Below are 24,507 nucleotides of genomic sequence, written 5' to 3'. Positions count from 1 at the left end.
TTGTGCTCCCCAGAATAGGCTCCACAGTGGTCCGTGGCATAGCTGGAAAGGGACCACTGCCATCTTGGGCATATTGCTCTCCCTTTCCCTGTGGACCTTACTTTGCCTTGGCTCCAGAATGCCATGCTTTCTAACTCTTACTGGGAATAAACACCCCTCTCAGGGGGCATCCTCGGGTCATGCCTAACTCATGTTCCTATCTTGTTCCTGCAGCTCTAGAACAACTCCAGCCTCAGTGTCCTTTCTGCATCCTGTGGCTTGAGCCTGGGGTTGCCTTTATCCTTGGCTGGATGGAGCGGCAGGGCCAGCATACCTCCCTGCTCAGAAAGGATGCCTGGATGCGGATTCCCCCAGCCAGGAGGAGAATCAGGCACGTTCAAGTCAAGCATGCAGGTATGTCCACTGTCATTGGTTAGGGCCAGGGGAGTAGGCTTGCCCCTGCTATGGGCTGTGCTCATGGAATGGGGGTTGGGAAAAGGGCAGAACAGGGCTTTACAATGTGCCAGCTTTCAAACAGTCCACTGGCCTTTATGTGGCTCCTTTGCACTTGATTACCAGTTTGCTGATCTGGGGGCTCCTTCTCTAGCTTCTGCTCCCTGCTGGTAGCCAGCTGGCCCTGTAGCTTCAAGTTTCCTTTCCTGACTCGAGGAGGCAAGTCTGCAACCTGTACTTGCTGTTGGCCATGAGGCAGGATGGAGGCCAAAGAACGATGGAGGATGGCCTTTGGGGCAGACAGGCCTGGGTTCAAATTTAAGTTCTACCAACTGTGGACAAGTCATCTACCCTCTCTGCCTGAGGTTCAGATTTATCTCTGGTATACTGGGGTTGATACTTCCTAGGATCACTGTGAAGATGAGATGATATGTGTAAACTGCCCAGCTCAGCCCCTGGCTCCTGGTACGCAATACATATAACTTTTCTCCCCACTTTCTCTCTTGCATCCTCCAACCTTGTCTGGAGTGGATCCCTGGGCCAGATATCCATCTGGCAACTTCCAACACCTCCCATTTTTAGATTTACATAACACCAGCAGCTTTCCCTCCCACAGCAGCAACAGTCAGAGATTTGCAGAGCAGATGTCTTGGTGTGAAATTGTTCCCAGGAGGTGTCCCACGAATGTTTGCTGACAGAGACATGTAGGGACTGACCTTCCTTCCAGCTCTGCCTCCTGGCACCTGCTCTGGAGACTGAAAGCACTTAGCCTCCCTGCATCCCATGCTTTTTGTCCCCTCCGACGCTGCCCTGTTCCACAGGGCCAGGCTGCAGATGGGGGCCTGTGAGGTTGGCTGGAGCAAGCTGCTTTGGCCTGGACCTGTGCCAGGCTGCTCCCATCCAAAAGGAGGCAGAGTTTGGGAAAGCAGAGTTTGGGAAAGGGCTGCAGCCTGGTGGGGGCAGCCAGCCCAAGCACGGAGAACAGTTTTCCAAACCCTACTGTGCCAGGCCAGGAAGATGCTCCTTTGCGGTTGCTTGAGTCTGGTGATTACAGGTCTGAGCTTCAAAGCGTGTTACAAACCTGGCTAATTGCTGGCCTGGGGGAGCTGGGCGAGCAGGCCAGCCCACCTGCGTGGACACGCCAGGGGCTGAGGGCCTCACCTGGGGCTGGGACTTCCGGCCTGGAGCCGGGAGCCCTGGTGTGGCTGCCCGGTTACTTCTGGCTCCTCCGGGAGACGGGAGACTTACGGTAGGGAGCTCGGAGGAGGGGCCACCCCGGCTGCAGCTGAGGCCCATGCCCTTGCGGTTGGGGCACTGCCGCCTCTTGCCTCCTCCTCCCGGCCGGCGTCGGATCGGTCAGGTGGAAACCTCCTCATTCAAACCAGCGCGGGCCAATCAGGGCCCGGCGCGCCGGCTCATTCATTCAAACGCTCGCTGCAGTCGGTCTCCCGCTCCCGCCTCCGGGACACCGGCGCGGGGCGGGGGCGGGTGAACCTGCTGCCTCGGTTACAGGGGAGCAACACAGACGCCTCGGGTTGCAGGCGGTCCTGGCCGGCTGCGGCGGGGCGGCCATGGAGCGCTCCCTGCACCGTGTGTCCCTCGGGAGCCGGCGTGCCCACCCAGACTTGTCCTTCTACCTCACCACCTTTGGTAAGTGCCCACGACCGCTGGCTGCCAGCGCTGCTTCACCCTACTCCCAGCGCCTGGAGAGCCCCCTCACCACCCCCCACCCTCGTGATGTGTGGGGCTAGAAGCAGTGGTTGCTTCCTCTGGCCCCTTCCTCTAGGGGTGCGGGGGTGGGGGTGGGGGGCAGGCTGAGCAAGCCACCGGCCACCACCTGCTGCCTGCACAGTGGTGCCAAGTGCAGCCGCTCCTGCCTTACTGGGCCGGAATCATCACAGCTCCATCCGTCTTTCAGAGACCCGGTTTGCCCCACTGGAGTTTCCCATTAGCCAGCAGCTCATGGTTGAATCACCGTCTTGTTACTACATCTGGAGATTTCCTCCATCCTCTTTCCCTTAGGACAGGTGTGGGGCACACCTTGGCAACTGCACGGTGGATCACTGACCCGCAGCAGATATAGGAGAATTCTCTTCTCCAGGAGTGACCAGCCTCTCAGGAGGGTCACAGGCCTGCCCCGGAGGGCTTGAGGTAGAAAGAAATGGTCAGTAGGCCACCGCTCCCAAAACCCTTGCTAGCTCGCCTCGGTTCCCCCAAATAGCAGCTGGGCAGCAGCTGCCCCAACGGTCTGGGCAAGTCCAGCCTCCCAAGAAGCCATGATAAGGCTGAAAGCCCTGTCAGAGATCGCCACCGCCTTCACGGCTGTGTGTGTCCTCCCTGGTTCTGGCACTCCCTATGGAGAGTGGGTAATAGTTCCTCTGTAGAGACCGGAGATCCAGATCCTGGGGAGCCAGGGCCAGACTTGGTACCTGAGCTCAAGCCTTCTGAGAGGATTTGTCCAGCACTGCTTTTTTGTTGTTTTTTTCTTAAATTTGGATACATTTTCTTTATAAAAGTTGGGGTCGTTACTGCAACACACAGGACTTTGCCCAGATTTCACTGACAGAACAGCCCAGAAGTTAGGCCCTCCCTGGGGTTCTGGCTCTTCTGTTCTCAAGCTTACCTCTATCAGCACACTTGGTTCCGCTCCATTCTCTAGGAGCAGAGGGAGTGGTAGAAAAGCAGTGGCTTTGCCCCCAGCAGTGGCCTGTGGTGTGGCATCCTGGAAGTCACTGGTCTAGCAGGTGGAGCACCACAGTGGGAGGAATGAAGCCACCGCTGTTTGTTGAGCATTTACCATGTGCTGTGCCTTGTGTCAAGTTTTTTATGTCCTTTAATCTCCCCGACCCTTGCAGGCAGTTCCTGTTAATCCCACTGGGATGTGGGAGCCTACCAGACAAAGGAGGTTTCTGGGGTGGAGCTGGGGTCATCAGGAAAGAGTGTTTAAAAGCTTTGAGGTTCTATTACCTTAGCTGTGTCCTGATTTAAAAGTAAAGATATCGGGGTGCCTGGGTGGCTCAGTTGGTGAAGCGTCTGCCTTCGGCTCAGGTGATGGTCCTGGGGTCCTGGTATTCAGCCCCACTTCTGGCTCCCTGCTCACCAGGCAGTCTGCTTCTCCTTTCCCTCTTCTGCTTATGCTCTCTTGCATGCTAACTTGCTCACTCTCTCAAATGAATAAATAAAATCTTATTTGAAAAAAGCTAAAAATATAGCTCATTGTTTTTTCCTCCTTATTATCACTGTAAGATGGCTTCATTGTTGAAAACTTAGTGAAAAGAAGAAAGCAAAAAATCACCTGTTCTCTGACTCCTAGAAAAGATAGTTGTCAGTTAACAGTTTATATCCTTCCACACTTACTTATGTGTGTGTGTGTGTGTGTGTGTGTGTGTGTATGTAGGAGTGCGTTAATGATTTGAAAAGTATCAAGATCATATTATTTGTACAGTTTTAGAACTCATTACTTTTTCTTACTGGTATAGTGTGACTGTTTCCTAACATCACTCCATGTTCTTTATTGAATTAATCATCCTGCCAGATCTGGGAAGTCAGGAGTGTCCAGACCAGCAGGGACTGGATCCTTGGCCCCACGGTGGCCTCAGGGGTGGGTCGGATGGTTATCTGGGAAGGTTGTTTCTTGAACCAGTGACTGTGACCTGGGTGTGCAGCGGACAGGGAGGAACCTGGTGGGGTGGGGAGCCTCCTGCTCTTACAGTCTCCTTTCAGATTTCTCTGAGGGAGGACACAGATGGACACTGGAAAGTTCTGCCCTGTTTTCCTGCTTAAATCCTATTTCCTTGACAAACACTGCCCCTCTTTGAGGATGCTGATTTTTTTCATACATGGAGTCGTCTTTGCTTGTCTGTTCATGAATGAAGATTGGTATCAGTGGTTACCAGACTTGGTCACTTGGCAGAAGCACCTGCAAGTCCATTGAAAACACAGATTCTTAGGGTACCTGGAGTCGTCAGTTAGACATCCGACTCTTGGTTTCGGCTTAGGTTGTGATCTCAGAATTGGGAGATCGAGCCCTGTATGGGGCTCTTTGCTCAGTATGGAGTCTGCTTAAGACTCCCTCTCCCCGGACGCCTGGGTAGCTCAGTTGGTTAAGCAACAGCCTTCCACTCAGGTCATGATCCTGGAGTCCCAGGATTGGGTCCCACATCAGGTTCCCTGCTTGGCAGGGGGTCTGCTTTTCCCTCTGACCTCTCTCCTCTCATGCTCTCCCTCTCTCTCAAATAAATAAAATCTTAAAAAAAAAAAAAAAAAAAAAACTCCCTCTCCCTCTACCCCTTCCTCTCTTTTTCTCTCTTTCCCTCAAAGTAAATAAATTAATTAATTTAAAAAAAAAAACCTACCATAGATTCCTAGGATCTTGATAAGTCTAGCCTGGAGCCTGAGAATCTATAATTATAAGAAGCCACAGAAGTATTTTGGTGATTAGCCTGGTTTGGAAGCTATGAATTTAGGCAGCTTCGGTAGCCAGTGTGAACTCCCTTAACATGAAGGTCTTTGCTGAGTTTACTCTGATTCTCTGGCCTTTCCCTAGCATGGCAGGTAGCCCCTGGCCTTCAGGAGTGGGCTTTGCCCTGGTAGAACCAGATGAAAGTCCTGCCTAGCTGGTGGTTTACCCCGAGCACAAACATTTAAAGGGAGCTAAATTTCCAGGATTTTTGGAATTCTAAAGAGACAAAATTGTTTTCCTTCCAGGGAGAGTATTGTTGAGGTTTATGTATTGTGTGTGTGTGTGTGTGTGTGTGTGTGTGTGTGTGTGCGTGTGTGTGTCTATACACGCATGCGCAAGTATGTATCTACCACCTTGTCCCCCAGTAAGAGACACGTTCAAGTAACATTATTAGTTGGCCACATGCTGCCTTCTAAGGAGGTGTTCTGGCTGCAGAAAAGGGGAGAATGTAAACCGGGCCTAGAACCTAGCTCCTCCAGAGATGACAAGTGTGTTTTCTATAGAGCAGATGCCAGCCTGCTGCTTGGCATGTTGGAGAGTGGTGAGCGAGGCCCTGAACTGGAGGCTGTGACCAGCCCCGCCAGCTGCCCCTGGCTGGCTGTGCTGCTCAGAGCCTGGGCCAGGCCCTGGACTTAGCCAGGAAGCCCCTTCAACGACTTCTCAGGGGCTCATGACTTGCTGGTTGGGGGTCCTCAGCATTCATTGGCTTTCCTGTCATCTGGGGATCTGTTTGCTTGGGAGCATTCAGAAATTCTGTTTCTGGCCTATCGAGAGTCCTTTTGTTCTCTTTTCCAATTCTGTTCCATTTTTTAAAAAACCTTTTTATTTTGAAATGTAACTCACCGAGGGACGCCTGGGTGGCTCAGTTGGTTAAGCAGCTGCCTTCGGCTCAGGTCATGATCCCAGCGTCCTGGGATCGAGTCCCACATCGGGCTCCTTGCTCCGCAGGGAGCCTGCTTCTCCCTCTGACTCTGCCTTCCACTCTGTCTGCCTGTGCTTGCTCTCACTCTCTCTCTCTCTCTTACAAATAAATAAATAAAGTCTTAAAAAAAAAAAAAAAAAAAAAAAAGAAATGTAACTCACCGACAGAAAAGTGTCCCCCCAAATGACGTGCAGCTGAGTGCCTCATCACAAAGCAAATATCTGTGTGACTTTCACGGGGTAGGGGGTGGGCAGTCAAGATGGCCAATATCCAGAGACCTCGTGTTCAACATGCAGATTTTTTCTTTATCATTCAGTTCGAGATAGTTTCTAATTTTCATAGTCCTACTTTCTCAAGTATTTAAAAGATTTGGAAGTGTGTTTCTTAATTCCCCAACAGTGGGGATTTCCTGGTAATATGTTTATTCTTTGTTTTATATTTTGGTCAGTGGATATACTATGCATCCTTCCCCTCTTTTTTTTTTTCCTTAAAGATTTTATTTTTATTTATTTGACAGAGCGAGAGAGATCACAAGTAGGCAGAGAGGCAGGCAGAGAGAGAAGGGGAAGCAGGCTCCCTGCTGAGCAGAGAGCCCAATGTGGGGTTCGATCCCAGGACCCTGAGATCATGACCTGAGCTGAAGGCAAAGGATTAAGCCACTGAGCCACCCAGGGGCCCCCTCCTTTCCCTCCTTTGATGGCCCAAGATACGGTCAGTTTTTTATAAATGTTCTGTGTGTCCTTGAAAAGTTCTGCAGTGGTTGGGTGTAGTGTTCTTTGTATGTGTCAGATTTTGGTCAAGTTTGCTAATTATGTTGTCCAAATGTTCTACATCCTTGCTGATTCTGCCCTCCCCCATCTGTGCTATCAGTTACCAAGACAGTTGTGTTAAATTTCCTCCTGTGGTTGTACATGTGTCTTTTTGTCATTAGAGTTGTGTTTCTTTTATATATTTTGAAGTGCTAGAGCATACAAATTTACAACTGTTATCTTAGTAGTGAATTGAAACTTTTACTATTATGAAGCCTTCTCTTAATTTCTAGCGGAGAGAAAGTTTTCCTGACGTTAACATAGCCACCCAGCCTTCTTTTGATTAACAATGAATCTTTTTCCATCTTATTTCTGTCAATCTTTCTGTTTCTTTATGTTCTGGGTGTACTGTGTCCCTTACAAATGCCATGAACAGAGTTGTTGTTCTGTTTGTTGGTGCAGACCTAGGATGATATCTTCCTTCAAAAAGATACTTGCTTCAGGAGCCTGGGTGGCTCTGTTGGTTGAGTGTCTGTCATGCTTGGGTCATGATCCCAGGGTCCTGGGATTGAACCCCGAATCCAGCTCCTTGCTCAGCGGGGAGCCTGCTTCTCCCTCTCCTTCTGCCTGTTTCTCTGCCTGCTTATGCTCTCTCTCTCTCTCTCTCTTTCTCTGTCAGATAAGTAAAATCTTCAAAATTTATTTAAAAAAAGATATTTGCTTCTGTTAGGTGCCTGAAGTCACTAGTGTTCTGGAATAATCCTAACGTTAGGGATTGGGATTATTTGAGGTTGAGCTGCAGGCCCTTGAGGAACTGCATTTCATTGCGGCTCACATATTCCTGAGGAACAACCCTTGGGGGTTCCGATCCAAAAGGTCGGGACTCAGAAGGACCCCACTCTTGACAGGCCCTGGTCTCCAACTCCTGTTCCTCTTGCTCTGTGAGGCAGAGGGAAACTCTGCTCAGCCTCTCAGCTTCTCCGTCATCTCTCTGGAATTTGAAAACACCCCAAGGAGAGAATTAGCCCAGGAAAACATTAAACTTCATTCCATGAACCTCCTTCTCCCGAGATCCTGCTCTGTAGCGCCTCTCTGTCTTGTTGTATCTCCAAGAAGCTGCTTTTAAACATTATTTTTTTAACTTTTTAATTTTATTTATTTATTTGTCAGAGAGAGAGAGAGCACAAGCAGGGGGAGCGGCAGGCAGAGGGGGAAGCAGGCTCCCCGCTGAGCAAGGAGCCCAGTTCAGGACTCGATCCCAGGACCCTGGAATCATGACCTGAGATAAAGGCCGACGCTTAACCGACTGGACCACCCAGGCATCCCCACGAAGTTGCTTTTAAATATTTTGCCCAGCTCTTCTGGATTTCCTCAATGGGTCTGTCATCTCAGAAATAGAAAGTCCCCTATGCATGTTTTCTAATTTTTCTGAGTCGTTTTTTACTTTTTTCATCTCCTCTCCTTTCCTTCCACCCTTCCATCCTTTCTTCCCTTTTACTTCCCTCCATCCCTCTTTTTGTCCTATCAGTGGGAGTGCCTACTATTTGCCAGGCTCTCCAAGTACATTAGAGCTCAGTTTTACAAGAGCCCCCTCCCCCCCAAATGGTATGATTCTTCTTCTTTCCATTGCACAGACGAAGAGACAGAGGAGCAGTGATTCAGCACCATCGGTGGTGGACCCAGGATCCAAGCCAGGTCTTACTGACTCCAAAACCCGTGCTTTGCTCATGGTTCCTTCTTGCTTCCAGCCTTGTGTTTTCCGTATTAGACTTGTTCTGCTGGAAAACTTTGGTAGTGAAAAAAATAACACACTGTAAGACATGATGAAAATAAATCACTGACTTCGTGGTGTGGCTTCAAGCCATCGGTAAGGATGTCATAGGGGCTCATCATTATAAGATATGTAACTATGGAGAAAAAGTCTGTAATAATACGACATAGGTAAGGGTGGCGAGTCATTTATAAAATATAAAATATAAAGTGTGAAACTGACAATTTTGGAACTAAAATTACTATAATAAAATCTAAAGGGAGATTGTGAAAGGAAGAAGAATGTGAATTTTCTATATATTGTGGTACGGGACACATGAATATGTGTAAAAGAAAACCATTTGCTCTGCGAGTGAAGCATTTTCATGAACGTGCTGGGCTGTTGGTGAGTTAATGTGGGACAATTCCAGATTTTATAGTTGAATTGGTAACGAGTATGGTTTGAATCGATCAAAATTCTTTAGGGAGAACAATCAGGGACCTCACAAATGGAGGGCCTTTTGTTCCCTTAGTCATATTTATCTTAGAACCACATTTTCTTAACAATTTTAAAAATTGAAAAATTGTCCCAGAATTGAGATCAGGTTTATGTCCCCTGGCTGTAGAGGCAATATGGGGGTATATTAAGTAAAGCAAAGTATCCCAATACCTGTTGGCTTAAAAAAACCCAAAGATTTGGTATCTCCCCATTCCTGTGAGTCAGGGAATGGGGAATGGCTTTGCTGGCTGGATTTTACTCAGGGTCTCTGCTGCCAAGAGTTTAGCCGATGTATGCTGGCGAGAGCAACCTATTCCTGGAAGGAAAAGCAGCTTGGGAGGCCCCATTAATATCAGGTTGCAAAGGAAGTGGAGAATCAGAAGAGAAGAGTCACACTGACCCGCCATCATCTCCACCTCACCACTCAGCCCCCCACCTACCCAGCCTGGGCTCTGCAGGCCTCCTCCCGCTAGCAGGCACCAACATAAGCCAGGCTGTTTCTCCAAAGGGAACTCAAGATTCTCCCTCTTCAAAAGAACAGAAAGACCCCTGCAGCCTGCAGAGGGAGAAAGCAAAATTGGGAAACAGGTGTACCCCTCTTGGAGCCTCGGTCAGGCTCCCCTGTCGGTCAGGTGGTCCAGGATCCCAGAGAGAGGGGTGCCCAGCAGCTGGTTGTCTCCCTCCCTCTCTCCTGCACACACAGCTTTGAGGTACAGACTCGTCCCCACAAGTGCAGGGGAAATCTGTGAGTGCTGGTGGCCAGCCAGGCTCTGCAGAGATCCAGCTTCCTTTGTATGTTTGCCCTGACATCCTCCCCTTCCTGTGGCTTGCAACACATGACAGCTCCTAAGTGGGGAATTGCTTTTGAGGTGAACTGGGTTTTGGGATGACTACTCCTTCCTGCCAGCCAGGCAAGTCCCTCAGAGATGTATCTCCTGCACACCCCAGGGTGCCATGAGCTCCCTCTAGGACACACTTCTGCTGACCCCTGAGGCCAGCTGTGGTGGGCAGCCCCCGTCTTCTTGCTTCGTGTTCTGAGTGTGTCTCTCCCTGGCTGTGTCCTGAGAGTCTGAGTTCATCTTCCCGTGGCCCTCAGAGTAAGGTCTGCCAGATTGAATTTCTTTAGCCAGCTTCCATGCCCTTTTTTTCTGCAGGTCCCAGGGAGTCTGAATCCCCCTAGGTCCTGTGCCAATGGTGTCTTGGGGACATTTCATCGAACCTGCCCTCTTTTTGGTTTCCTCCTGGCTTCCGAAGCAAAGCTGTGGCCATGGTCCTGTGCCTGATGGCTTTCTGGGCTCCTGAAGCCCAGGGTGGCATTGGCAAATGCAGTGGTGTATATTAATGGCTCTGAAAGACCAGCTCAGAGTTATAGGCCAGAGTTCTGGAGTTGAGGCCAGCATTCTGGTCTCTCATTCTGGTCTGTCTTACCCATGTCACTCTGGGCCCAGGTCAAGTCACCTTCCATATCTGAGCATGACTGTTCTGCCTTCCAATTGAGGAGGTGGGACAAGATGACCCCAGGGCCCTGGAGATGCATTCATTGGATGGGATGGGCTAAGAGGGGAGGCAGAAGGGACAAGCGTGGTCAAGGGGGGTGGGGGGGTGGGGACACTTGTGTTTGCCCTTGTCTTTGAGCCCGCATATGGGCTGGGGGAGCGTGTGTCCCTTGAGGGGGGCGCTGAATCTGGTCTACCGGGCTTGGTTTCTCTGGCTCTCCCCCAGAGGGCCTGCATGGCAAGGCCTGCAAGGGGAGCTAGGCAGACTCCTCTGATTTCCAAGTCAGTCTTTGCTCCAGGCCCGTCCTGTGCTCCAGCTCCCCTTTTGAGCCTTGCTCATGCTCCTGCCCTGGTGGTCACTGGGCTGCCAGTTCCTTGCCATTGGACACCCGGGCATTCAGATCTGTCCTTTCTGACTCGGCCCTGTGCAGGTCCTGCCTGGCTAATTTGTCAAGTGGAACTAGTGACCATTTGTGCTGGGTGATGTCTCCGTCCTGATTTCTTTCTTTTTTTTTTTTAATTAATATCTAATGTATTATTGGTTTCAGAGGTTCAGGTCTGTGAGTCATTGGTTTTATATAACCTAGTGCTCATTATATCACGTGCCCTCCTTATGTCCATCACCCAGGTAACCCATCCCTCCACCTCTCTCCCTTCCAGCAACCCTGTTTGTTTCCTATGACCAAGAGTCTCTTATGGTTTGTCTCCCTCTCTGGTCTTGTCTTATTTTTTTCCCTATGATCCTCTGTTTTGTTTCTTAAATTCCACATATCAGTGAGATCATATGATAATTGTCTTTCTCTGATTGACTTATTTTGTTTAGCGTAATACCCTCTAGTTCCATCCACATTGTTACAAACCGCAAGATTTTATTTCTTTCTTGATGGCTGAGTAATATTCCATGGTATATTCCATGGTATGTATGTATGTATGTATATACATATGTATATATACATACCACATCTTCTTTATCCATTCATCTGTTGATAGACATCTGGGCTCTTTCCATGTTTGGCTATTGGGGACATTGCTGCTATAAACTTTGGGGTGCATGTGCCCCTTCAGATCACTACATTTGTATCTTTGGAGTAAATACCCAGTAGTGTGATTGCTGGGTCGTAGGGTAGCCCTATTTTCAACTTTTTGAGGAACCTCCATGCTGTTTCCCAGAGTGGCTGCACCAGCTTGCATTCCCTCCAGTGGTGTGGGAGGGTTCCCTTTTCTCCGCATTCTCACCAACATCTGTTATTTCCCAACTTGTTGATTTGAGCCATTCTGACTGGTGTGAGGTGGTATCTCACTGTGGTTTTGACTTGTATTGCCCTGTCCATCCTGATTTCTGTGAACAGTCCATTGGGTAGATGATGGTGTCGTGCAGCTCACTGGCTCCTACAGCTATGGAAAGCCAGATATGTTTGGGCCAAAGCTGCCTTTGCACTGGTAATAGTTTCAGAAAAGATGTTTGGCATTAAACACAGTCGGCTTTGGGTTCATGAGATGGGATGACTGCTGGCCATTTTTGTCTGTTTCAAAACTTTCTCCTACCCCACACTGTGTCCGGCACATTTTTGGTAGATTTTTCAGGTCTAGAGGGCCCCAAAGTGGTAATTGTTCAGCTCTTGAGTTTATAATGCCACGGATTCTCTTGGCGCCCTTTATGCAAGGACCTCCTCACCCTCCAGCATTATCTGATCTAAACACAACTTGGCGAGTGCAGTAGCCCCTGTTATTAGCTCCACCTGGCAGCTGAGGAACAAGGTGGCTCTGAGAGCGAGGACAGTAGTCAGGGCTGGAACTGGAACAGGACTCCAGGGTTCTGAGATCTGTGTTCTGGGCAGCAGAACAGCAGGATGAAGAGCTGGACATGGGTTTGCTGGAGTCTGGGTTGCCTGAATTTGCAGTTTAAACTCCCCCAAAATGTGAAGAGCAAGTGGTTTCCAGGTTCCAGGGGTTGGTGAGCTGCTCAGAATTTCCCTCCTTTCTGTTCTCTGACCCCTGCCTGGCCTTCCTCCAGCCAGCAGCAATGCACAAGCCCCAGCCACAGTCCCAATTTCATGGGGCATGTCCAGAGATAAATAGTTGGGATGATGAAGGGATGTCTCACTGTGCCATGAGGAGTGGTGGAAGAAGAGAGCCCAGAGACTGACAGCAGAACCATGTCTGGCCAATAAAAGCTATCGAGAGGCCACTTCTGGTTCAATATAAGATGGAGTATTGAAAAATCAGAGTTATTGCAAAAGAGAAAGGGCTCCCATTACAGAAAGTGAGCTCCCCATCAGTAGAGGTAATCAAGCAGAGGCAGATGACTATAAGACAGGGTTGTCATGGATGCAAGGGCTTTCTGCTTGCTGTGTGTGGTTGCTGCAGGCTGGGAGGCCCTGCCCTATCCTCCTTGTCTCCCCAGTATTTGTCCACCAGGTGGATTGAGTTCAGTGGTTTCTTAAGGTCCCAGAAAGCGTCCACTGGAGTGAGGAAAAATTTTGAGCATGTCATTGAGGAAGAGGAGTATGATCCTTCTCTCTTCTGTCCTTGCTGAAGGGCCACTGGGCATCTGTGAGGATGGCTTGATGTTTTGTTTTGTTTTTATGTTGTCTTTGAAAAAATTAGAAAAACCAGGGGGAAAAACCAACTCTTTGTTCTTCACCTGCTTTCCAGCCCTGGTCCTTCTGTTATGAAGGACCCCTCCCTCCCACTCTTCCTCCTTTTTCTCCCCTCTTCCCTTCTTTTTTCATTTCCTCTTCATATTTTTAATTTAATTTGTATTTTTAAAATATTTTATTTATCAATAAATAAAGTGAGAGCAGAGGGGAGGGGCAGAAGGAGAGAGAGAGAGAATCTCCAGCAGACTTCCCACTGAGCATGGAGCCAGACTCAGGGCTCCATCTCATGCAACATAATCGTGACCTGAGCCAAAATCTAGAGTTGGATGCTTAGCTGACTGAGACCCCCAGGCATGCCTCCTCTTCTTATTTTTTAATTATAGAAATGCTATAGTTCTTATAATTTGTATTGTTGAAACAACAAGTTAGATAGAATTAAATTCCTCTTGACTTCCCTTCCTCCAGTTCTAGACATGATCTCTGTTTTTCATTTGGTACCCTTTTACCACACACACACACACACACGTAGAAATATATGTCATCTGTATTGTTCTGCAATTTTCTTGTTTCTCTTAAAAACTTAACACAGCGTTCCCTCTGCCAGGACATGCAGAATTCCCCCATTTTAAAAAAAAATACGGGGCACCTGGGTGGCTCAGTGGGTTAAAGCCTCTGCCTTCAGCTCGGGTCATGGTCTCAGAGTCCTGGGATCGAGCCCCACATCGGGCTCTCTGTTCAGCCAGGAGCCTGCTTCCTCCTCTCTCTCTTTGCCTGCCTCTCTGCCTCCTTGTGATCTCTCTGTCAAATAAATAAATAAAATATTTTTAAAAAAATACTATTTTTTTAAAAAGATTTTATTTATTTATTTATTTATTTGAGAGAGAGAGAGAGAAAGAGCATTAGAAGGGGGAGAGTCAGAGGGAGAAGCAGACTCCCTGCCAAGCAGAGAGCACGATTTGGTACTTGATCGGGGAACTCCAGGATCATGACCTGAGCCAAAAGCAGTCGCTTAACCAACTGAGCCACACAGGCGTCCCTATGATGATGATGATGATGATTATTATTATTATTATTTGTAATAACACCTACCATTCCAAGCACAGCTAATGATGGCTCATTTAACCATTTTCATATTAACGGACTTTTCAGGTGTTTCCAATTTGTTCTTGTTTTAAACAGTGCTGGAGCTCCAGCCTTGAGCTCAGGCGTGTGGGTTTTTGTCTGTGATAGTTATGTCGAAGTAGAATTGCTGGGTTGAAGGACACGCACAATTGAATTCTGATAGATACTGCTACCAGAAATTTCCCTTTGTTATGCTTCCTCCCACAAGATTTGAGAGTACATGTTTTCTTACATTTTTAAACAATATTTGACATTATTCGTCTCTTTTAAAAAATACTTTATTTTATTATTGTTTTTTAAGTGGTGTGGAGCCCAACACAGGGCCTGAACTCAATGGCCCTGGAGATCAAGACCTGAGCTGAGATCAAGAGTGGGACACACCACTGACTGAGCCCCCCAGGCACCCCTAAAGATTTTATTTTTAAGTAATCACTACACCCAAGGTGGGGCTCAAACTTCCAACCCTGAGATCAAGAGTCACTGAACCAGCCAGGGGCCCCAACATGATCTTTAAATGATCTGCCAAGCAGATTAATAGAAAATGGTATTTTGTGGCCAATTTTGCATGTCCCAGATCTCTGTGAGGTCGAGCATCATCTCGTACATTTATTGGCTGTTTTGTCTTCTCTGAATTTGCAGTTTATGACCTTTGTCTATTTTTCTATTGTGTTGTCTCATAACCTTGTTTATGATATCTTTAATTGTAGTAGACATTTAAAAACTGTATGGACTTAGAGTTGTCTATCTTTTCCCTTGGTGCCCCTGCATTTGTGCCTTGCTCAGAAGGCCTTTTCCAAGCTTATAAACACACTCAGAGGCCCTCCAGCATGTTCTAGTCCAGGGCTCCTCAACTTTTACTTCCTCCCCGGGGAGCTGGTTAAATTGCAGATTCTGATTCAGCATGCCTGGGATGGGGGCCCATGATTCTGCATTTCTACCTTCATCCAGATGCTTCTGATGCTGGAGGTTCTCAGACCACAGGTAGCATGGCTCTATGCCAGCTTTTCTTTTCTTTTCTTTATTTTTTTTTTAAGATTTTATTTATTTATTTGACAGAGAGAGATCACAGTAGGCAGAGAGGCAAACAGAGAAAGAGAGAGGAGGAAGCAGGCTCCCTGCCAAACAGAGAACCCGATGCGGAAGTCAATGCCAGGACCCTGAGATCATGACCTGAGCTGAAGGCAGAGGCTTAACCCACTGAGCCACCCAGGCACCCCTATGCCAGCTTTTTTTAAGGGAGATCAGGATCCTGTGCAACGGTGGAGGCTGGTAGCATTGACTTTGACAGGTCTCTCTGCCCTGATCTCTTTTTTTTTTGCTTTTCCTCCGATTATTTGTTCCTTGTCCTTGTGTTGTTATTGCCTTTCCAGAACACAGCTAGCTGTCTGTCACAATGGTGGGCTTTCCCTGTCCTCCCCCTTGACCTCTTGGCTCCCATGGACTTCTGACCAAGGCCCAGGATCCTTAACTCTCCAATCTGGGCTTGTCTTGATGTGGATACAACAACTTTTGTAGCTGTCCAACAGAGAGAGTTCTGCCGCGTTAACCTGCGCTGCCCTGTAAAGTAGTGAACTCCCCATTACCAGAGGGGTGCAAGCCCAGAAGAGAGAACCACTGCGAGAGGTATTGCAGAAAGGACTCCTGATGTTGTGAAGAGGCTGCCCTAGGTGGCTTCTGGGCTCTCTTCCAACCCAGAGAGTGTTTAGGTCTCTGAATCACTTCACATGAACAAAAGAGCAGCCCTGTCACTGCTACCCTGTCTTTCACCCAACAAGGAGACGAAGTGAAGTTGCTTCTGTTGTTTCCTTAGGTCAGCTGAAGCTGTCAATTGACGCCCAGGACCGGGTTCTGCTGCTCCACAGTGAGTATCCAGGTGATGAAGGTGCCACCCAGAGGATTTTACACTTTACCTGTCCATTAATCATCTGTTTGTCCTTCCACTCAGTACACACGTAGTTCCTGAACTTCTGCCACAGCCTTTGTTGCCTGGACTCTTCTGTTTATCCCAGCAGGCCCTGCCTATCTCTCTAGCCTGCGTGGCTCTTGCTGTTAATATCTCCCTGTACCCCCTTTTCTGGCCAGTTACCTGTGCCCCCTTGAGGGCATCATGCTTGCCATGCCTCTGAGCCTCTGCTCCCAAGGTCTCTTGTGCCTGGAGTCGCATGCCCTCTTTTTGAATTCCTTTTGAAAAATAACTCTCCTTCCCTCTGATTTTGCAAGAAACATGCCTGCCTTCATCATCATTAAGACTCAGGAAGGAAGGCTCATTTTGCTTCACCTTTTCCCCTCCAGGAATCACCCCCGTGACCTACCTGAGTATGTTGTTTCCTCCTCTGTGTCCTTCTCACGGCCCTGACTACATGGGTTCTCTCTGAGTTGTCCCAGGAGTGCAGTGGGACAGCAGCCATGTCTGCTGCACCTGCATAGGGTCAAGAGGGGGTGGGGCAGGGAGACCCAGGGTTTCCTCAAGCCGGGAGCCTGCCCCCCTCCCTATGACCACGCCCTTGAGAGGAAGGATGCACACAGGAACCGTAGCTAGGACACCAGGCAGCATAGACCAGCAGGCGCCTGGGGTCCTCCGGTCCTGGCCTCCGGTGGGGGGGGTGACGTTCCCAAGGACCAGCAGAGGGGGTTTCTTTGTGGGCCAGAGCCGGACTCCAGCTGTGCAAACAGATTTTGCAAAATGCATCTTGGCCTCCACCACTTCATTTGTCCTGCACAGTTTGCTTTGGCTTCACCCCAGTCTTGGGCCTCTTCATCCCTTCCAGTCTGTTCTCTCTCTTCTTTGGCTTCTCAGGCTTCATGCCTCAGACTATGGGAGCCCCGTCCAAGCCAAACCCTCGGGCTCCATCCACACTGAACAGTAAAAAAATGCTGCCCTGTTTCTGCAGACCTCAGGCAAACAGGCGGGGCTTATGTCAGGATCAGGCCTTTGCCTCACCCGCCACCTGTCCCTTGCCTTTATTTATTATTATTTTTTTCTCTAGCAAATGTCCCTTGAGCAGATACTTGCTTGCCAGGCCCTCTCCTAAGCACTTTAGACACATTATTGCCTTTACGTAGCAGACCCACCATGTGGAGTGGATGTCGTGATCCCTAACCCATTATGATCACTCCCCCACTGAAAAACAGCGAATTCAGCTGCAGAGAGACAAAGCCGCTTGCTCAAGCTCTCCCATCTAGTAAGCAGTGGGACTGGCACTGGTGCTGGTCTGCAGACCCAGGGCCCGGGGCCCATCTCTGGACCTGGACTTTTGCCTGCCGTGCTATACCGTCCAGCAGCCCCAGTGCAGCAGATGCCTCAGGATGAGTTCTCTAGTCTTGTGTGGAGGAAGGAGCACTGGACCGGGAGTCAGGAGATAGGGATCCAAACCCGGCTCTGGCATTCCCATCGCTCTGATTGCTCTGTGACTTTGGGCAGGTTTCTCACTATTTCTGGGTCCCCTGATAGTCTCATCTTTCCTTTTAAATGAGGGGTTCAACTTGATAAATTTGAGGTTCTCTTTCAGCTGTAAGATTCAAGGAATCAAAAGGATCCTGCATTGTCTCAGTGAGAGTGCTGCCTGCATGTGGGGGATGGTGGGAATGGACTGGACCAGAGGGGGTTAATAACCAATGGCTCTCACACACATTAGGGGCTGGTGATAATCCTTCCCACCTAGCCACCTACCCCAACATTTTCATTCTTTCTTTAGTTATAGAAGGAAAAGGCCTGATGAGCAGAGACCCTGGCATCTGTGATCCCTACGTGAAGGTATTTGATGAGCTGGGGGGGTGTGTTTGGGTGGGGTGAGGGGTAGTGGGGAGCCATGTCACTAGACTGTGTCCCAAGGTCTCAGCCCATCTGTGGGCCTGGGGCCATTCGAGGTGGCAGGGACCACCTCCTATTTTGGTCCTTAGGGATTAATTAGGTCCAGTGATGAGGCGCTGAGCTAGGATAGGCCCTTCCCTTAGTCTAGCTTGGTCCCTATGGCTTCCTACAAGAGCTGGACTCTTTTTTTTTTAAGATTTTATTTTATTTATTTGACAGCTAGAGATCACAAGTAGGCAGAGAGGCAGGCAGAGAGAGGAGGAAGCAGGCTCGCTGCTGAGCAGAGAACCTGATGTGGGGCTTGATCCCAGGACCTGAGCTGAAGGCAGAGGCCTCAACCCACTGAGCCACCCAGGTGCCCCAAGAGCTGGACTCTTATGGGTGAGCTCGGTCATCCTCATGAATGTGTGTGTGACAGAAATCCACAGATAATCCCAAGCCCTCTCATGAAAAGCAGTATTCTCACTCCTCTCCCCGGCAAAACCGGAAGCAAGATGGGTGGTGGAGGAGAGGGAGTGTCTCTGAGGCCTAAAAGATCCAAATGAGTGGGGCCCTTGCCATGAAGACAGAGGCCCTATAGGGCGGAGGGCCTACTTCCAGCCAGAGCCGAAGGCCAGCCACTTCCTAGAGTGTGGCAGCTGGGATATACCCCTCTTTTCTCTCCCAAAGTCCCCAGGCTGGTCAGAGGTCCCTGTCGGTGAGGACTTGGTCAGAAGCAGGGCAGGAGCAGCTCGAGGGCGAGAACATGGATTTGGGGCCTTAGTGGAGGCTGACCCGGAGCCTCTGGGGAAGGGAGCACTGAGCAGCTGCGGGGAACTCAGGAGAGAGACCAGTGCTGAGAGGAAGACCGGAGATGGCCGAAGTACACTCCATCTACGGCCAAGCCTGTGGCTGCCTTGGTGGTGTCACCCACCGCAGGGACCTTTCCCCACTCCCTGTCCCCGCCTCTGACTCTTGTGCCTCGGCAGTAGCTTCTGTTTGTCTCCTGGCCTCTGACGGAGGACAGCACCCTGTTCTCCTCCGCAGAGGCCGGTTTGAAGGACACCCGGGAAGCCTTTCCCCTGGGAGATGGGCAGAGTCAGCTGCTGGGCTTTGGTGTGTCAGAGGCCATGAGCCCTCTTCTCATGCTTGCTTTTCTCCAATTCAAGATTTCTCTGATCCCTGAAAATAACCGCCTTCGTCGCCAGAAGACACGGACCGTCCCAGACTGCAGAGAGCCGGTCTTCCGCGAGCACTTCTTCTTGTAAGAGTCTGGGGGCCTCGAGGGAAGAGGGAAGGAGTGTTTATCTGGAAACAGCTCTGTCTGTCAAATCTAGAAGTGGATCTGAGCAGAAAAACAGTGACTTCTGAAGGATGTCTGTGTTTTCCCATTCACTCGCGTCCTTGCATCGCTGGCTCCGGGCCCAGCTGCGGGGTCCACGGTGATAAGGTACCACTTGGCTGGTTCTCACAACAAAGTGCCCAGCCTGAGGCTGGCAGCCCCTGACAAGTAGGCATTTTCCCACTGTGCCTCGGGCCAAGGCTTTTCCTTGGGTAGAAGAAATTTTCCAAGTGGAGGAATCCCTCTGCTTTGTAAAACTTGCTACCCTCCCCGGGCCTCAACTTCCATAGTTGTAAAACGGGCTGATGAGAGTACCGACCTCGGAGAGCTGACCTATGAATGAGACCATGTAATGCATGGTCAGCTGTTTAGTAGTAGTAGTAGTAGTAGTAGTATTGTTATTATTTGTTCCCCCTCCCTGAACTCTGGGACCAATGGGAAGGAATGGCCGTTTGGTATTCTGTTTCTGAAAATGAAGTACACTTTTTTTTTTTTTTAAACTGATTTTGTTTATTGTAGAAAAATAGATCAGCAAAGAGAAGAAAAGAGAAAACCGTTTGAGTCCTACATGCCTCGGGTTATTTCTTTTTGGGTCTTTGATTTGTGTGGGTGTGTATGTGTGTGTGTGTGCAGGTGTTTACAAAAATGGGATTGTTCTATAACAGTGTGCGGTAAGCTCCCTTTTGTCCTGAACAAGGTGATGTAAGCTCTTCTGTGTGTGTGAATACTCACCTCCCACCCTGTTGGGAGTTTCTTTAACCAGCTCCTTATGGTTGTTTTAGTTATTTCTAAACTTTGCAGCAGTGATGGACTCTGGAGGTCCAGACCGGAGCTCGGCCCTACTAACACCCTGACCATCTGGTTTGCTTTGCAGTCCTGTCCAAGAGGAAGATGAACAGAAGCGCCTTCTGGTCACTGTGTGGAATAGGGCGGGTGACTCCAGGTGAGGGGAAGCGCTGAGCTGGAGGGGAGAGCCTGCCCTTGGCCTGCAGGTGGCAGACAGGCAGCCAGCAGGCAACAAGTTAAATCTTGTGAGATGACTGAGTAGTAGTGGCCATACTCAACCTGAGAGACTAGCTCTCCCTTGAGTCCCCATAGCATCAGACAATGCCGAGGACCATGTTACCAAGCAGTATTTGCTGTACCCTTGGTATCAACAAGGCACTGCGTTGGTCTCCGGGAACACCAGCTAGTCTGCCTGTGGATTCTGTTCTCAAGGTGCCCACTTGCAGGAAGGGATACTAGCTGCTGCGTAGGCACTGATTACAGTAACATATAAACAGGCTCAGTTCCATACGAGTAGAAGCTCCTAGAAAAATAGGCCCATTTCTTTCCTAGACATCACTATACTCAATACCTAGCACGTAGATGTTCTGTAAATATTGTTTGAATGGATACAAGGCTGAATGAGTAATAAGGACAGTAAGTATAGGAAGAGAGAAGTTCCTTGTGGGCCACTGTGATCAAGGAAGGCTTCACAAAAGAAATGGGATTGTGTACTCGGGGCAGAGATCAAGAATAAGACAAGGAGAGAAGGGGGTGCTGGGGTAGTCAGTGGGTTAAAGCCTCTGCCTTCGGCTCAGGTCATGATCTCAGGGTCCTGGGATCGAGCCCCGCATCAGGCTCTCTGCTTAGCAGGGAGCCTGCTTCCTCCTCTCTCTCTCTCTGCCTGCCTCTCTGCCTACTTGTGATCTCTGTCTGTCAAATAAATAAAATCTTAAAAAAAAAAAAAAAAGACAAGGAGAGAAGGTTTTGCATGAGCAAAAGCAAGAGGCAGGGTTACGCACACTGGGCTCAGGCTGCTATGAGGAGGCTGCATGGCAGGTGCTGAGGTCTTTTGTGGGAGGAGCCAAACAGGCGGGTCTGGGGGCTGCCCAGGAGGTGGGAGGCCAGACGTGGTCCTTAGTGTGGGGTTTAGTCCAGCACAGGCAAAGAGTGTGGGGCGAGGGGGAGAATCGGCTGCCCGGCAGAGGGGTAAGAGCAGCTGGGCTGGGTGCCTTGCCTACCGTGAGCAGCAGGAGCTCTTCCCCTGGTGCAGCCAAAGGGATCTGGGGGACCCTGTGGTCATAGTTTTGTTGAACCATCATAGAACCAACTGGACAAATGCCTCAGTGAATGAACATCAGCTCCGTTCATCAGCTTAGACTGGGAAGATACTTTGGGGTTTGTTTTTTAGCATTTTACATGTTATAGCTGGTATGCTTTTTAAAATTGAGCCTTACTCAGCCTTCATAAGGAAAGATATTTCTTTTAATAGAGCATACTTTTTCTCATGGAAGTGATGGTGCTATAGACCTCATTCATTCAGCTGTCATTTCCTGGGTACCCACGTGACTACGTTGTTCTGGATGCTGGGGACACGTGGGGTCAATCAGAGACAATACTGCTCTGGTGAGGATCACTGATAGGGACTTAGAGGTGTGGGTGAAAAAGAGGACATCACATTGATAATAAGAACAACAGTTTATTGAGTGTTGACCACAAGCCAGGGGTTGACAGTATGTTATCTCATTTAATTCTTAACTCTTAAGAGGAGTAGGGTTTTGCCCGAGTTTTCAGAAGAGGAAATGGAAGGTAAGAAAGGGAGTCAGTTGCCCAAGGTCACATGGCCAGTAGGCAGTAGAGCTGGGCTGGGGATCCACGCACTTAGGCCCCAGAGTCTCACTCTCACTATACTGCCTCCTGGGGTGCATGCAGAAGGACAGAAGAAAGAACCAGCAGAGTATAGCGTGCAGGACAGGGCAGGAGTGGGGAAAGGTCTCCAAACTACCCAGTGTGGCAGGAGGGTCAAGTACAAAGTACGGACCGGTTAGAGATAAGATGAAGAGGTTGGTGTGAGCCAAATCAGATGATTCTGTGGTGTTCTTTGGCACCCTAAGGGGGGTCGTTCTCAGTCCTGGATTTGCATCAGATTCCCTGGGATGCTTGCAGAGAACACAGGTTCCCAGGGGCCACATCAGATGGATTCAGTCTGATCTTCATGGGCAGGGCTGAGAAATCTACGTTTATACAAGTTCTCGGGGGACCCTCACGCCGCCACCTTGGTGTTTGGAAAGTTGGCGGTGGAGAGATACTGAGGGGTGTTGAGCAGGGGAGAGGCAGGTGCGTGTTCTAGATCTGTCACCTGGTAGGGCTTTGGAAGGCTGGGGAGGAGTTAGGAGATCTTGGGGTGATCTGTGAGAGAGATGCTTTAGGGATGGAGGGGAGAGAAACAGACCTAGGCCAGATTTAGGAGATGAGATTAATAGTACTTAGTGGTGGTTTGGCTGTGAGAGCAGCAGGTGAAGTCAGGAGTCATTCCCAATATCGGGTGGTGTCCCCAAGCGAATCAGCATGCCATGGAGGGGAAGGGAACCAGCTTTGGGCCCCCTGGGAAGAAGGGGCTGGAGAGCAGCCAGATGGAGCTGTGGCGGGGGGGGGGGGGGGGAGCCTTGCTGACACAGAGCCCAGAGGGAGAGAGGTCCATGCCAGGAATATGGGAGCCACAACCACCAAGGTGGTAGGTGAAGTAGGGGGGACTGCCCAGGATGTGAGTGACCAGGCTCAAGGGTGAGAATCCCATCTTGACAGGAAAACCTGAAGAAGACAGAGGAGGGCATCAGGGGAGCCCACAGGATGGAGGCAAGGAGGAGAGCAGGTGCTGGAGGTAGGCGCCATCCAGGGATCTGCCACAGAGGTCTGCCCTCCTGTGAGACCAGGGCGAGTCCAGCAGAGGGCAGTTCACGGTTTTTGGAAAAGAAAGTGAGGTTGCGGGGAAAGTGAGTCAGCGCCCAGCGGGGCAGCATGACAGAGGCCGTGTCTCCACTTGTTGCCTATTTTGGGAAAGTGAGATTCCTTATTAAACCAAACAGAGTGGAACTCGTGGTCACGGTCCCAACCCAAAGCTCAAGAGGGACAGAGCAGGCACAGGCAGGCCCACTGGGGGACAGATGGCCCCTCTGAAGCTGCCAGCGCCACAGAGGCCCCCTGGGCCATGGGGAGGCGTGGTGTTGATCCATCTCCAAGCCAGAAGGCCTCTAAGCTGGGGGAGGCAGACCGAGCAATTGCAGGAAACTTCTGCCCTGCAGAATACTCTCAACACCGCATTGTGCTTCTCCGAAGGGCGAAGGACAGACATGCGACTTAGCAGCATCAAAGACCATCACAGAAGGAGGGAAACAAACATTGACTGAACTCTTCTCTGTGCCAGGCACTGAACACACGTTATCTCATTTAATCCTCATCACAACCCCAGGAGGCAGGAATTCTTACCGTCCCTCCCTTCAGAGAAGAAGAAACTGAGGCTTATAAAGGCGAAGGAGCCTGTGTGAGGTTTTTAGACACCGAATGTCCACTGTGTGTGGACATTGCACAGCCTGCTCCTCGTGTTGTCTAATTTAGTCCTCACAACGCTGTCTAAATAGGTAATGGTATTGTCGCTCTCTGACAGGTGAGGACACAGAGGCACAGAGAGATCAAGTAACTTACCCAAGCTAGCACAGCCAGGAGGTGGTGGAAACAGGATTCAAATTCAGGCAGCTTGGTGCCAAACCTGTGTAATTATAACCATGTTACAGCCCCACTGACCATCTCATGCAGGCGGTAAATGGCTCCAAAGCTGTACTCTTTCTGTGACACACTGTGTCGGTACCCTTGTTCCTTGGGGCCTGGGCTGTTTCCCACGGCATTTGTCGTGTGGTTTTACATAAATCATCAGGTAAATATGTGGCAGCTGCACTTTGCAACTGATAAGCAATAAAAGGGAAGCCTCTGTTTCATGACTTCTCACGATCCTGCCCGTGATGGCTGTGAACTCGTCTTAGGGGGACGAGATGGTCTACAAAGACGAACATCTTTGGGGGAAATGCTGGGTGATGTCACCTCATCATGGTGACAGAGTGGGTGCTGAGGGGAACCAGGCCTGAGGGCAGGAAATCTGGCTTCATGCCAACATCACTGGGAGACCTTGGGTATGTCCCTTCCCCACTCTGGGCCCCGGTTTCAACTGTGAAATTCAGTGAAAGATGCTAAGATTTTTTTCAGCTTTCAGGTTCTGTGAATTTTCAAGAAATTATAGACATTTTCAAACATGCGCAAAGGTAGGAAATATCATATAATAAGCCCTCGTAGAGTCACAGTCCAGCTTCATCAATCAGCACTGTATGGCGAGTCTTATTCCCTCCCTGCCCCCACACAGTATCCTTCCTCCAGTGGATTTTTTTTAAGCCAATCCCAGACATCATCATCTCATGTCCTCTCTACATATCTCTCTAAAAGATGGCTTAAGAAAACAACCACAGTGCCATTATCATGCTTGACAATTAATAGTAACTCCTTGATATCACTGACTATGGAACTCAGCTAT

The 24,507-nt window shown here is 49.5% G+C and overlaps 2 protein-coding genes across 4 annotated transcripts in view; both read left to right on the top strand.

Moving 5' to 3' along the window:
- Window positions 1-337, top strand: part of C12H9orf43 (chromosome 12 C9orf43 homolog) — a 34,275-nt gene extending 33,938 nt beyond the window's left edge. The window contains exon 15 of the transcript XR_009346497.1: window positions 214-337. The gene's annotated coding sequence lies outside the window, so the exon portion shown is untranslated. The remainder of the gene's footprint in view (window positions 1-213) is intronic.
- The window catches only part of RGS3 (regulator of G protein signaling 3), a 119,912-nt gene continuing 95,680 nt past the window's right edge, over window positions 276-24,507 (top strand). The window contains exons 1-5 of one of the 3 annotated variants that reach the window (XM_059142767.1): window positions 276-393; window positions 15,842-15,892; window positions 17,727-17,785; window positions 18,991-19,085; window positions 20,038-20,106. In XM_059142767.1, the coding sequence (XP_058998750.1) occupies window positions 291-393; window positions 15,842-15,892; window positions 17,727-17,785; window positions 18,991-19,085; window positions 20,038-20,106 (377 nt within the window). In that variant the 5' untranslated portion in view covers window positions 276-290. Of the gene's footprint in view, window positions 394-1,865; window positions 2,083-15,841; window positions 15,893-17,726; window positions 17,786-18,990; window positions 19,086-20,037; window positions 20,107-24,507 lie in introns of those variants that run through there. The other 2 variants (XM_059142771.1, XM_059142768.1) reach the window with 2 other exon arrangements.

The sequence above is a fragment of the Mustela lutreola genome, chromosome 12, assembly GCF_030435805.1.
Source record: "Mustela lutreola isolate mMusLut2 chromosome 12, mMusLut2.pri, whole genome shotgun sequence".
In the NCBI taxonomy this organism is placed as follows: Eukaryota; Metazoa; Chordata; class Mammalia; order Carnivora; family Mustelidae; genus Mustela; species Mustela lutreola.
Note: the sequence above shows the minus strand (reverse complement) of the source record. Positions and strands in the feature narration are given on the sequence as shown.